This window comes from Gymnogyps californianus, chromosome Z (genome assembly GCF_018139145.2).
Source record: "Gymnogyps californianus isolate 813 chromosome Z, ASM1813914v2, whole genome shotgun sequence".
NCBI lineage: Eukaryota > Metazoa > Chordata > Aves > Accipitriformes > Cathartidae > Gymnogyps > Gymnogyps californianus.
Window position 1 is genome coordinate 75,776,560 of NC_059500.1, and position 14,122 is coordinate 75,790,681.

A 14,122-nucleotide genomic window follows, 5' to 3' on the forward strand; every position below is an offset into this window, starting at 1 on the left:
CTGGTCAACAGAGAGAGATGGCAGGATTTATCTCACACATGTTTTTGCTACCTCAAGTTGAGGTGGCTAAACTTCAGCCAACTCTGTCATCAGTGGATGGACAAGCACCTCCACAGGCTTATCCATCCTGTCCTAGCATGGGAGATTAAGATAAAAAACAGCAAAGGGTGAAGTTTTGCAGCACAGCTATGCCAAAGCAAGAGCTTGCTTATGCACAGCTCCCTCTCCATGTCTTGCCACTACCTTTGCGTCAGGACAGATGCACGCCTGACACTGCCGAGCACCAGCTCAGGAACAACACCAGCAGAGCGTTAACCATACAGCACAAATGCAGCGCTTACTGCAGTTTTCCTCCCAGAAGTGGGTCCCTGTGTGGTCGCCGTCAGTCTAGTGGTGTGGGGTGAGGACATGTGGCCAGAGGTGGGGTTGGGAATGGGACGGCCGCCTCTGGCATCAGGTGGCTGTTACACGGCAGGGTCGTGCAACCGCACTCAAGGAAAGGAAATACTGTCCTTTTCTTACAGGAGGAACAGATGCATGGAGAGATGAAGCAACTTTCTCAAGGCCAAAAACTCCTGCTAGAAATAGGACAAGGATGCTACAGTCCGCCTTCCCCAGCCCCCAAAGGAAATACAAGTGAAACTGAAGAAGGGGAAGAGGAGAGAGAAGGATTATTTCTGATGTGCTCTTTCTGAAATAGCATGATCATTGCCCTTGGAGAAGGCTTACTCTGAACGATCTGATGACTTTCTCATTTTTTCCAGTGTTATTTTCTATCCTTGTCTCTGAACCACATGATGTTTTGTTTGACTTTTCATATTCTTCATTCAGTAATAATAATATAAGTAATAACAGCGTCCCACGCTTCCCACCTCTAAGGATCTATACAAACACTTAGCTAATTAATCCTCGTGGTATCCCTGTGATAGAAAAAGGTAAGTAAAGTAATCAGTCAAACAGTAAGAAGACTCATGTTTGGTAAAATCACAGAATTGACAAATTCACGTCTGTTTTACCTAACTGGCCATTGGGAAATAAAACCAAAAATATCGCCCAAGCCTTCAAACAGAAGATATTCTGTAAAAAAATCAGAATGGTCCTTCAGACATTTTTTAATATCTTCTTGGAAACAGAAATTTCTGCTTTGAAAATAAAATTTAAATTTAATTAAGATTTAAAAAAACCTAAACAAATGTGCAACACCTGGATTCATGGGTCTTAGTGTCTTTCCAAAGCCTGATACACAGTAATTTGGATTTCTAACTTCCTGAGAACTGTGGAAAAACCCCCAAACCTAAAAAAAAAAAAAAAAAAAAAAAGTATATAGACCCCAAATGTGAGTATTCATTATTTCTGAATTACCAGGGAGCTGACAATCAGAAGTATGGTATTAGTCCTGCTACAAAGTATTGTGGCTTCAAAATAGCTTCCTCTTCTGGAACAGATCAGAACAAGGGATTTGCATAACAGGTAGTATTTACCAAATACACTGTCCCATTTTGGTCTTTTAAATATAATAACTATTATATGTAGAAGACAGTCTATATTCAGTAATTTTCCCTGATTTCATAGGGCTAGCTGAATTTTTTTAAGTATCTTTCCAAAAGAGTTTCACAGTATGAATTGAATAAATATTGGAAGAAGCAATTCTTCCCTTCAACACTACCTCAGATCATTTGACAGAAATACCCTTTCATCTCCGCAGGAGCTGGGACAGGGAGGCAGAGGGGGGCACCTAGGCTTTTATGGTCAGCATGGTAGTCACTGGTGCCCTAAGTTCCCAAGGTGACCACTTATGGTGATGACTGAGAGCTTTGCTGTGCTGGATGTTCCCAGATTTGTTGCACCTACTGTCTGTAGTTCAGGAGCTGCAGCCATTTGTACTTTTTCAGAGTGAGGGAAGCTGGGATTTACTGACAGGAAAGGACTTGCTCCAGGCCAGAGAGCAAATGTTACCATTGCCTATGTTGCCTCTGCCTCCATCTGTTTTTACTCACTAACTCTATGCCTGTCCCCTGCTGCAGTATGCAATCAGTCCCATGGCTGGAATTTGGCCAGGAGACCGTGGCTAACACTCCCACCCCATTTTTTATGCAAACTTGATTTATGACTTTGATCTTATTTTAAATAATTTAAAAATTAAATAATTTATACAGTATCTGTCACTTTCCAAGGCTCTTTCCTTTGTTCTTGCTTTACTCTTCTGCATTTTCCCATCTTCCCAACCCTTTTCAATCTGTGCACATTTCCTTTTCTGCATGGTGGGGCAGCAGTGGCATGAGACAGCCGCTGACTACTTGCCACTTTCTTCGCAGAAAGAAGACCTGCAGGAACTTTTGCCACTGTCGCTTATTTGGGCCAGGACTATACTACTGTCATTCATAGTCTGGTTTGATTTTTACTGCTCATGATTTTGGGCTTGGCCACCCCATCATTCACCGGGGTCTAAGAAGGTGTGCTGTGCTGCGCTGAGCTGGAGTGTGTGCCTGCAGGTTCGTTCTCGACTGGCAGCAAATCAAAGGTGGTGCCACCTAGCATCAGTCTCCTTCTTTCCAGGCTGAGTTCAGATCTATACCTCAAGCTCCCTTGACTGAGACTGCAGAAACAGCTATCAATACCCAGCTGATGTAGATCCACAGTAACCTGACAATAAAAAGGGCTGGTGCCCTGTACATGTGTGAACTGAAATAAATAATTGCCCCATAAAAGGGAAAGTTAAATAAATATGCGAAGATATTGCTGAAAAGAAAAAACCTAAACCAATCCAAAAAAACCTGAAACAAATTAGTATAGGGGCTCTGGGAGCTTTAGGGAGCCATGAAACCTGACTTGTCTTGAGCTGCATACAAAAGAGGTGAGGTGGGTCTGATGTGACTTTCTGTGTCACTGAAACAGCACACAGAGTTAATGCCAGGCTTTGTCTGGTCTGCTTGCAGGTGGCACATGAGGAGGGGAGGCAAAACCACACATGGAGGAGAAGTCCCTTTGCTTCCTGATTTTTTAACCTCTGGATCTGAGGCCATATGGCTGTGAACCCAAGGACTAGTTGCTTAGCCGGTGTGAGGCCGTCACTGCTATCAAGGTTAAAGTTGCTTAAGCTGAGGTTGAGTGGCTTGGCAGCGACCAGCAGCAGGGAGTGAACTGTGACATGGCCATTTACTGAGGTGCAAAGGAGGTAACTTAAAGAGGAGCTGTGGCCCAAAGCAGTCCTGGTGGCAACACTAACCACTATCAGTCAAACACAGATGGACTGAGACCCTCGCTGCCTCTCCTCAGTGGTGCTGCTGGGTTTGCAAATCCACGGCTGCCCACTGATCTCTCGAACAGCTGCACTGTGTGGGTTTCTGCTGCACTGGCCACCTTGATGCATGGAGACCTCTTTGCAGGAGCTAATCCAGGCCCGGTGAGGTGCATGATGCCTCTCTGGGGGAGATTCAGCAAGAAACCGCTGCCTAGGGGACTTGGCAACCTCCTCCATGGGGACGAACCATTAGAAACTATTGATTAACCAGCTCTCATGGGATTGCTTGGGAACTCGTAAATGGAGACATCAGTCAAGCTTGGACTGCAGTGGGATAGCTGGGAGGACAGGTTGCGAGTACAAATCAGAGAGCCTAGTGTCTCATGCTAGTCCTGGCCTTACTAGTAAGCACTGAGGCAGTTCTTAAACTTGTGTTACCATCATACCCCTATGTGAAAACCCATGGAGAGACAGCACAAGAAAGAGCCATGTCCCTGAGGGAGAAGGGAAAATAAATAAATCTGATCATCAGTTTTATTTGTGCATGGGGCAATGAGACCAGGGGGTCAAACGATTCACCCAAGGTCACACGAGCTGCTGGTGGCAGTGGCATCAGCTGTCACCACTGTCCTGCTCTTGCATTTTCACTGTTTCACCTTCCCTCCTCTTGACTTGCCTTAGCTCTTCCACTTCTGTCCGGTCTGAATAAAACTGCTCCCCCTTTCCCCCTGCCCCTATCGATCCCTCCATCTCCTGCTGGCATTTGCGAGGTGCCAATCATCTTGATATTTAAGAGCCAGCAGTCCAAGGTGGCTTAATCGGGACCAAGGGAACGTCACAGAGCCTTGACTCTCCCTTCCTTCCCTTTTGTGTGAGACTGTGAGATGAAGCAGATAGGGAGAGACACAGATAGAGAGGCTGATTGAGAGACAGCATCTGAGCACGCTCTGGGTGTACAGGCGCCACACGGAAATGTGATCCCATCATTTAGACAGCTCTGAAGTCCCCAGGGTAATTGGTGTCACCAGCTTGTCATATCTAATGGGTCAAGATCTAAAACTCATTCTTTCCCCCTTATTAGCATATTTACCAGAAAAAAAAAAGAGGATGGGCCCAATTCTGCTTTCACAGAAATCAATAGGAAAAATATTCATTGGTTTCAAGTGGAGCGGGAGCAGACCTAGGAATTGTTTTCACTCTTCCTTCAGCGATAAATCCTCACTCAAGCACCTACGCTCATAATATCCTGTATTATCTGGTGAGAAATAGATGGAGGGAACTTTTGTGGTGTAAAGGTGCAGACTGCATCCTCTTTTATATCAGTATAAACCTAGGCTGGCAATTATAAGACTTACTCTAGATTAAAAATGATGTGAGAAGAGTTTTTGCACCAGAGCATCAGGACAGTGGTGTCTTCACCAGCTCTCCAGCTGCCTGATCAATACCTGTAGCATAATCCTGGAGCCACATCTCCTGCCTGACAACCTCTGCAGATGTTTGTCCCGAGCTGCCCATGGGTTGCCTCCTGTTAATTCCTCTGGTACATGGGGGCACAGATGCTGCATCCCTCTGCCAGGCTGCTGGCCGCTGACCTGGGCTCAGCTGTGATTTACTGTCTCTGTTCCTCTTCCTGCAGCCTTCCCTGGCCAGGAGGACAGTCAAACACAGCCAGGCTGGTGAGGGGACAGCTTTTCTATCACACAAGGAGGAGAGAAGGGGACAAAGGAAGAGGCAAAGATTGTCTTTGACTCGGAATAAAAATGAAGAGGATGAAATGGAAGGAAAAATAGAATTTGTCTAGTGGGGAGAGAATAAAAAAAGTCCAGAATAGCACCAGGGGGTGCAGCTGGGAGGAGACGGGGAACTTCTATGGAGCTCTACAGCATGTCCTCATGACTACACGGCTCATGCAAGGGGTAGGCTGGGTTGTACCAAGTGTTCAGTGAGGCACAGGACACTCAGTGGAGGACAGAAATTTCAAGGCCCTCAAGGTAAAAAAAGAACATGTGGATGTGACGGGAAATCCATGGTGCCAATGCATGAGAAAGAAACAGGCAGGGAAGAAAGCAGAGCCTTTTGATCAGTGTGCTGGAGGGAGTACGATACACTGGAGTGTGATTCCTGAGTTGGCCTTGTATACCTAAGGCAAGGCATTTGGTCTCTCTCACTCAGGAAGATGTTACTCTGGAAAGTGGGATTAATGGTTCTTCCCTCGTGTACACAAATCTAGCACAGAGTACAAGAGGGCCACATTTTACCACCAAATGGATGAAGCACCTAGATGCACTGTCACTGCCTGCAAACCTGCTCCAGAGAAGGCAGCTAAAGTCACCTGGCAGTATTGTGTCTGCCTGCTGCAGGGGTCACCTCTGCTTTCCTCTGAAATATCTGGCAGAGACACCAGGTTACCTGAACCTGATCTTGTCTTGCAGGTCCTTGTTAATTATAGCCTAAGAAAAGGTAGTTATGCCAGAGGCGTCCATTTCAGAGCTTCGTCAACAGCCCAGCTCCCTGTACAGTCACATTTTCTCGGGGGCCCAGGGTCCATATTTGGTTTGTAAGTAGGATACCTGAAGTTAGACAGTGCAACACTGCTTTAAATAGCTAATGCATTTTCCCAGTGTGCTTAAATCATACTGATTTGGGGAGCCAAGACTGTACATGTGCATACGTCTACTTGTCCATTTTAGTATTATCTAGCATGCTTTCATGAATTTAAAAGCACTTCTGTCAATAGCCGCCATTTTATCCTGTGGTCAGTCCAAAGGTACCCACAATGATGCATGGTGCAGCAGGGACCTGGCCAAACGGAGCAGAGCCATCTCCCCCATTGAGCTCAGTCTGAGTGGCCTGGTAGCAGGGGAGGGCCAGAAAGGTATTTGTGCCCTCACAAACCTTCCTTGGCAACAGATGGTGCTGACACAGGGCAGAGAACTAGCATAAGCTGAATTCAGGCCTATTTCATCCAAATCCTCAAAGGCTAGTTGTGTTTGGATTTGACAGCAATGGCTTAGACCCCATAGGAAGTGTCTTGCATGGGTGCACACATGATCACAGTGTGGTTACTGCTAGAATTGGCTATTGCACCACTGAGACTTGCCTGGGAGATGCCCTTGTCTCCCCTGGATAACATGGCTTAGTTTGCTCCCATCACGTAACCAGTTTAATAGAGAAATCACTGGTTCCTCCTCTGCTCAGTTGTTCCTCTGCTCATGTGTGCTTTTGTGTGGTTCTAGGCACTATTCTTGTTCCCATGAACATGCATAGAGCCAGTGTCTATACTTACTGCCTGTGCATAGGCGCCATACGCTCCAAACTGGATGGCCATGGGGTTGAACATGCCCATTTGTCCTGCCATTTGCTGCATGCGTCTCATCGTACGCTCCTTGTCTGTATCTGCAAACTTCACCACCAGGCTTGAAGAGGCTCCCTGCAGGACAGGAAACAAAAGGAGACACACAAGGAAATTAGCCTGATGCACATTGGCTCATACAATCCGTACATCTAAGACAGATTTGGTAGCATGGAATCCATCTGGTGCTGACTTTTTCCACGCAACCTCTCAGGCCTTTTGAATTCGACCTTTGCAAGAGGCTGAGAGCATCAGGAAGGAAGTAAAGGACCCTGGAGCGTGAATGACTGAGGCCAGCAGCCTGGTTCCTAGTTTCTTCCAAAATTCAAACTTCCAGGCTGTCATTAATGTTCTCTCTGCAAAAGTCGTTGCCTTATTCTTTCAATGTACAGAAAAACTTCTGGCCCAGCAGGTTGTCCTCATCAGGGGACAAAGATCTGGACTCAGTGCAGCAAAATGTAGGAGCTTTTGCTGGATGAATGTGGTAGGATTTGTGAACTGGTTTATTTTGATGGAATGTATTAGCTCTGTGCATGCCAGAGCCCCTGAGCTGGATCACCCTTTCACACTGCCATGTCTTGTAACCTCCATCTCCAGTGAGAAATCCATGTCCAGCCTTGGAGACAGGATTCAGTATGCTGAGTAGAGTGTATGCCTCATCACGAAGTGGCATCTCTTCAGCAGTGTTGAACTAGGGGAGCAAAAATAGTACCTGATGGACCTGAGTTTCCTCTCCATGAATAGTAGGAAATAGAGGCTACCACAAAAGAGCCCACATTTAATGTTACACTTTTCCAGGAAAGCTTTACAATGTTTGGGTTATGTCTGCAGTCAACACTGGTGCAGAACTACAGGTGATCATCAGAGCTGGCTGCAGAAGTCTGTGACAAATGTAGAGATTTTGGGAATGAAAGAAATCCCTTTCCTCCCCAAAATGAGATGAAAGATCAGTAACTGCAATTCTTAAATTTCTGATAGGAGGCAGAGCTGGTGTCCTGGTTTCGGCTGGGACAGAGTTAACTCTCTTCTTAGTAGCTGCCACAGTGCTGTGTTTTGGATTTAGTGTGAGAATAATGTTGATAACACGCTGATGTTTTAGTTGTTGCTAAGTAGCGCTTATCTTAAGCCAAGGACTTTTCAGTTTCCCATGCTCTGCCAGCAAGCAGATGTGCAAGAAGCTGGGAGGAAGCATAGCCGGGGCAGCTGACCTGCACTAGCCAAAGGGGTATTCCATATCATAGAAAGTCATGCCCCGTATATAAACAGAGGGGGGAAGTTGGCCAGGAGGGGCGGATCGCAGCTCTGGCATCAGTCAGCGGGTGGTGACCAATTGCATTGTGCATCACTTGTCTTTTATTATTTCTTTTTTTTTCTTTTTTTTTTTTTTGTATTCCTTTTCATTACAATTATTATTCTTAGTTAGTGGTGTATTTTTATTTTTACTTTAGTTATTAAACTGTTCTTATCTCAACCCACGAGTTTCACTTTTTTTCCTTTCCTCCTCCCCATCCCACTGGGAGGGGGGAGGGGGAAGCAGCTGCGTGGTGCTTAGTTGCTGGCTGGGGTTAAACCACGACAGATGGGAAGAAATAGATCTGCTTAGGAAGGAAGGCACTGATATTTTTTTGGCTGGCTCCAAGGACGTCCTAACTTCATGGGTTGGTTGATTCCCCACAGCACGGTCTCCCAGGGGTAGGAGGGGTGCAGGGGAGGGGGAATCTGGCAGCAGCCCCGACAGCAGGCAGACAGTTGCCTCAGGAGCTGGACTGCCACCGAGCCTCGGGAGATGGGCAGGTGAGCTGTCAGGAGACTGACAAAGTGCAGCTGAAATCATTGCGCTCCCATGGTACGCTTCCTTTTTGACACAGTGGTATTCGCTGATGGAAATACAGTCAGTGGGGAAATTGCCAGCTCAGCCTCTGGCCATGGCAGTAGAGGAAGACCAGCTCCATGCCAGAGGAGCTGGGCTGTTGTAGGGCCCTCATTTTTCTAGCAGAGGTAGGATTGCCTGGGATTGCACAGGGGGAGTGTTATTAACTGGCTTACACACACCCCTATGTACCTGTAACTAGAAAAAAATAGATTTGGTGAAAGCAGAGTTGCTCTGCTACAAATTAGGAATAGCGTAGTAAACCACAACTATGGACATACATATATATAAGTCCAACCTATGCATATTCAGTAGCTTCTCCAGATCCTCAGTTATGAATAAAGACTTAAGGAATTAATTTACTAAAAAAACCCCAACAATCTGAGGCCACACAATGAGCCATGTTCCCCTGGATTAGCAGCCTGTTCTGGGAGGAAGTGATTTTCATTGGCAAAGAATCCTTCTTTTTGACCTGTTAGTCTTTCTCTAATAAATCTATAACCCACTCAAACGATGTGGTGAAGAGCAAGGTGTTGAAAGAAGTGCTTCAGGAAAACAAAGGGATGGAGAGATGAATGTTCTCTTCAAGGGTGGAGAGCAGTCTTCAGAAGTTATTATAAAAGCAAAACAGAAAACAGGGGAGGAAGAAAAAAAAATCTAGCCAAAATTCCCCTGCATTTCTGCTCAAGGCTGGGCGACGTTTCATTTTTTAAGATCACGTGATGTAGTTATTGATCCTTCCCCAAATCACACTCTTAATTGCAGCTCATCGACAAATGAATATTTTAATGCATACATTTCCTGCTAATTATCACCTGGACCAGTCCTTAATTAGATTTCAACACTCATTTAATTAACCCTGATCCAAGAGACTGTTTGGTAACCTGAATCTAATGATTTAAACCTATTTGCAGCTGTATTGAAGGGAGGCACTGGTCCACAGCAGATTGGGCTGTTCAGAGCTGCTGTTGTGATTTGCAGAGCACAGGCTGCAGCATGGTGGGCACAATGCAGCATGGAGGATTTTGAAACTGAATAAGGTGAATGAGTATTCATCTCTGCAAATGGGTTTGGAAGATGTGACCTGCTCTAGTTAGCAGGACAGAGAAGTGTAAATAAGTTGGTGTCTTCTTCCTTCCCCTTTTCTTTCTCTCTCTATTTGCCCTGGAAGTCTTAGGACCAGAGAATTGCCTCAGGAAATTGCTGATGCCTCACACTGTTGAAAATCAAGCTATTATTGTAGATGGCATCATGAAAACATGGGTAACCTCGACACGAAGTTCTTGCCCCTGGAGTGTTCTTCCCTCCTGATGTGAGTCATAGCGACTGCACAGCAGCTGTTTGACCCAATGGGATCTAGGACTGCCTCTTAAGAGATGTTTTTCTGGGTTGCCTGTCGCAGCAGGACTTCAGGCCTCTTTGAACATCACTATCATATACGCAGGGCAGAAAGGCCATTGGCAAACAGAAGCAAGTTAGAGCATACACTACAAAGAAAGAGGAGAAAAAGGAGGGTTTTTTAAGAGTGCTCTGCAATGAGATGCGCGTGTAAGCAGTTAAAGATATGTAGCCAGTAGAGATGCTACATTGCTCTTGAATATGAAGATTGACCTTGGGATTGATGCTTTCTGTATCTGGTTCTTCATGTGCAGCCCTTTCACGTGGCCCAAAGGAAATCAGGCAGCAAACTCTATCAGATCATCCAGTGCAGGATTTTTCGTAGAGGAGCCAAACAGTGCTGTTCATCTACAGCAGAACAAGACTACTTTCTACTCCAGTGACTACTACTAATCCACTGGATAACATTAGAAATGCTCCAGAATGGGCCAGATTTTCCATGGGGTAAAAACTGCAGAGCCCTTCATCTGGACTATTTATTGCTTCCGCAAGCAGTTAAACCATGGTGTAAATCAGCCGTTGTCTGCTGACAAAGGCAATAGATCCTGTCTGCTCAGTCATTTATTAGTAATACATAATCTCCCTCTTGCTCTCTCCGGTTGTTGGACTGGACCTTGTTTTTCACCAACCCCCAAGAGAGTTAGAGTGGGTAAGTCAATAATGTTTGAAAAGTACTTTGAGATCTGTGTGTTAATTCTGCATCTTACCAAGGGAGGACCTGTTTATTTCTCTACCCTGCAGATCCACGGTCAAAAGAGACTATCATGAAAATGAACATTCCTGCTGGTACCTCTGCAATAGGCTACTTGGAATTGGCATTTATCTCCTTTCCCATCAAATCAACCTTCTTTTTCAAGTGCTTTGATATCTACAGATGAAAAGAATAATATAAGGGCTAAGTATTATTATGCTTTCCCTATTCTCTCTTGGGCCAGCAAGTCCACTTAATATGACTATCTTGCTTCCCGTCCCCCTCCAATGCACGGTAATGAATTGCTCCCCTTAGTCAGCAGAGTCAGATGCTCTCTAAGCTGGCAAGGCGAGGGAAAAGATGGAGGAAAAATCACTCTGCGCCACACTCACTTTGTAATCCTTAATCAGAGTCCTCTGTGGGAAAAACTAATTTCCCAGCCTGTCTTGACCTGTGAAATAAAGTCATTCTTGAAAACAGGAGCTTGACAGGTCGCTTGTGAAATTTCATATTCAACTAAAAATAAAATATCCATCCATTGATATTTCATTTAAAGACAAAGGAAAACAAATCTTTTGCCTGGTTGTTGGGACTGTTTCCCATTAGTTATGGCCTTCCAAATGGAGTGTATACACAAATTAAGCAAAAGCTTTTCAGGAGACCAAATAATACTGCACAGCATCAGGGAAAGTTGCTTCTCCCTAGAACAATTTTCATAGGAAAAGTTTTATGAAGATGTTTTCTTCCATAATATATGCCTGAATTTTCTTTTCCTGTCAGGCCTATAAGTTTCCTCTGACTCAGTAGGTTACGAATCTCTACAGATAGTTAGACAACTTTTTCTTGCAAAACTGATGAATTTGGGCCTAATTCACCAAAGCCATTAAATTATGTTTCACTTTAAGCTTAGTGAATGTCCTATTGGAGGTAAGCATACACTTACATACTTTGCTGCAAGGGTGTCTGTCTCATACAGGTGGACTTTTATATCTTGGTTAGCTCAGATGGAGCCAGTTAGCAGTTCTGGGCAAAAATATTTTTAAAAGTCTTGTTACATTAAAGTTCTGGTCACTAAAGCTCTTGAGTATAAGAGATCTGGATGTGCAGATCCTATTAAATACCTTCCAAAATGTCAGCTGTGCACACCAGCTAAGATGCTTAAATGAATAGATGCTGCTGGATACTTCTCGTTTGGGCAATCAGACTACCTTCCTAAGTGTCATCACGTGAATGGGGTTGCTTGTGTTGGAAATTTTGCCTTAGCACCCCCTTTGCGACTGCAAAGCAGAGCTGGGAGGATGCTGACCTTCAGCAAGCCATTCAGGATAGTATTTCCACACAAAGGTCCTTGACGTTAGGGTTTGAAAGCCAAAGGAGGATTTCTTTACTTTGGGCTCTGTCAGGTCAGGCCATTTGGTATGATGCCTCCTAAGTCTGAAAACAAAACCAGATTTTTTTTGGAAATGCCTGTGTAGCTCTACGGAAAATAGGGCTGCTGAATTAGCCAGTGGGGGTTTTACCCCAACCTGGGATTTTAGACAAGCAAAAAAGAATCTAATGTCCAATTAAAACTGTAGAGCAGAGGCAATTTTAGCTAGGTAGAAATGTAATTACCCATGCTGGAACACGGCCAGAAGACCAGGACTAACATCCCTCCCCTGTTGTGAAATATGCTATGTTTTTCTGTACTCAGGGCTTCAATTTCATGTCTCATCTGAAAGATGAGTAGGACGGCAGTCACGAGGAGCGATTTCCACTGTACAGTCCTGAGAGCTGGTTTAGACACACTTGAGATGAGAGTGACAGAGACGGAGTGGGGAAAGGAGGCATTCATCTAGGGCTGGAGCGACAGACCCTTTGATAATGCTGCTCCCTTGCTAGAGGGGATTCTTCATGCAATGTCTAAGCAGAGAGAGTTGCTGCAGGTACTTCCCTTCACAGGTCTCCGGAGCTGTAATTTATTTGGACTGGAAGCTTGATTTAGGTTTTACTTGCCCGTACACTACTTAGCAGGTGTCTCTCTGAGCTGAAGTTATTGCTTTCCACAGGGCAACAGAATCATTGACTCCTGGTGGCACTGTACCCAATTCTAATTAGAAAGAACTCTCTATATAACCTGGGTATTAGTATGCCCCTCAAATCAAAACCAGATATCCAAACAACCTAAACTTCAAAGCAGAGTTCTTCAAGCAGCTCTGCATTTTTCAGCTCAGTCTATGGATGTTAAAAGTCCTCACAGAATCATTCACCTTCTTTAATGCATTATGAAGTGCAAAGTGTTGTTATACAAATAGACTGGAAATTCTTACCTGCTATTTAGGAATATGAAAGCAATAAATAATTCTTTTTTGTCTATTTGAAGAAAAACCTAAAATCCAGAATGCAAAAGAAAGTGTTATAGGTTTCCCTTCCCAATAAGAGTAACATTGTTTGGAAGATATGTTTAGTTTTGTGTTTACTAAAAGTATACTTCCACTGAAAATATTCCTACAGCAACAAATGATGACTTGACATAATTTTTTAATAAATTATTATTACTATTAAGGAAATGTTTAGTAGCTGCAGCATAGATCCCCATGAAAGCTAGTATCTCAATGATCTCTCCTTCTAGCTAAATAGGCAAGGATGAAAATAAGAGAAGTGGAATAATTCCAGAGCCATAAAGTGAATTGTCTATTGTCATAGCAAGGCAGCATCACAACCAGGTATGGAGCCCATGACACTTCGGGACTCTGCTCGCATGAGCTCCACTCTTCCTTGGCAGTTCAAGATGAGGACATGAACAGCCTAAGATGACTTGGAAAGAAACAGATGTTGAGGAAGGGCTGGCAAGCTGGGCAGATACATTTCAACTGTGCATGTGACATAAAAGAACATTTCAGTGGCACTGAGTTGTAAACATGCTGCACATGACTGGGCATCCCAGATCACTGTCACGCTGTATGACTCTAGGCTATCATGGTGTAAAGCATGTTACTTGACTGGGATAGTAAGAAGTATTTGCATTTTTGCAGCATATTTAAACTGAAGATCTCCAAGCACTGTAAACCCACAGGGTCATTAGTTGATAAATGATTCTGCTTGCAGGGAGGTATTACCCATGCTTTAGTATGGTGAAACAGGTGGTCAGCTGAAGCTATGGGATTGTGTAAACTCAGTGAAGCTCTGCTGGTTTTGGTTGGTTTACGCTGAAGGATCTGCCCTTATTGCATTCCACTCCACCAAGACTGAAACATGTCTCCTTGCTGCTGGGTGAGACTTCACAACCACTCTTCCTGTGAGTATCACACAGACCTTTGGGATGGGAAGTCAAGCATATTCACCTACCTGATTTAACTTCCCAGGGGACATATAAGGCAAAGACATTCGTGTCCGGTAGGATGCTTCGCATTTGTGAATTTGTGTGGACTTCAATTGAGGGTCTTATCTGAAAGTTGTTGTTTTGATCTAAATACGTCTTTGTCCTTTAAAAATTCATGTTGATCTTTGCAAAACCCATTTGGGTAATAGCTACTGAATCACTTAATGCCGGCTATGTTTTGGATAGGGATAGCAATTTACCAGTTACTA

At 44.4% G+C, this 14,122-nt stretch overlaps 1 protein-coding gene across 33 annotated transcripts in view; it reads right to left on the minus strand.

Annotated features, from left to right (window-relative positions):
* Positions 1 to 14,122, minus strand: part of CELF4 (CUGBP Elav-like family member 4) — a 754,916-nt gene that overhangs the window by 52,144 nt on the left and 688,650 nt on the right. For 23 of the 33 annotated variants that reach the window (XM_050912549.1, XM_050912560.1, XM_050912546.1 and 20 more), the window contains one exon: positions 6,528 to 6,671. In XM_050912549.1, the coding sequence (XP_050768506.1) occupies positions 6,528 to 6,671 (144 nt within the window). The remainder of the gene's footprint in view (positions 1 to 6,527; positions 6,672 to 14,122) is intronic. The other 10 variants (XM_050912572.1, XM_050912562.1, XM_050912550.1 and 7 more) reach the window with 1 other exon arrangement.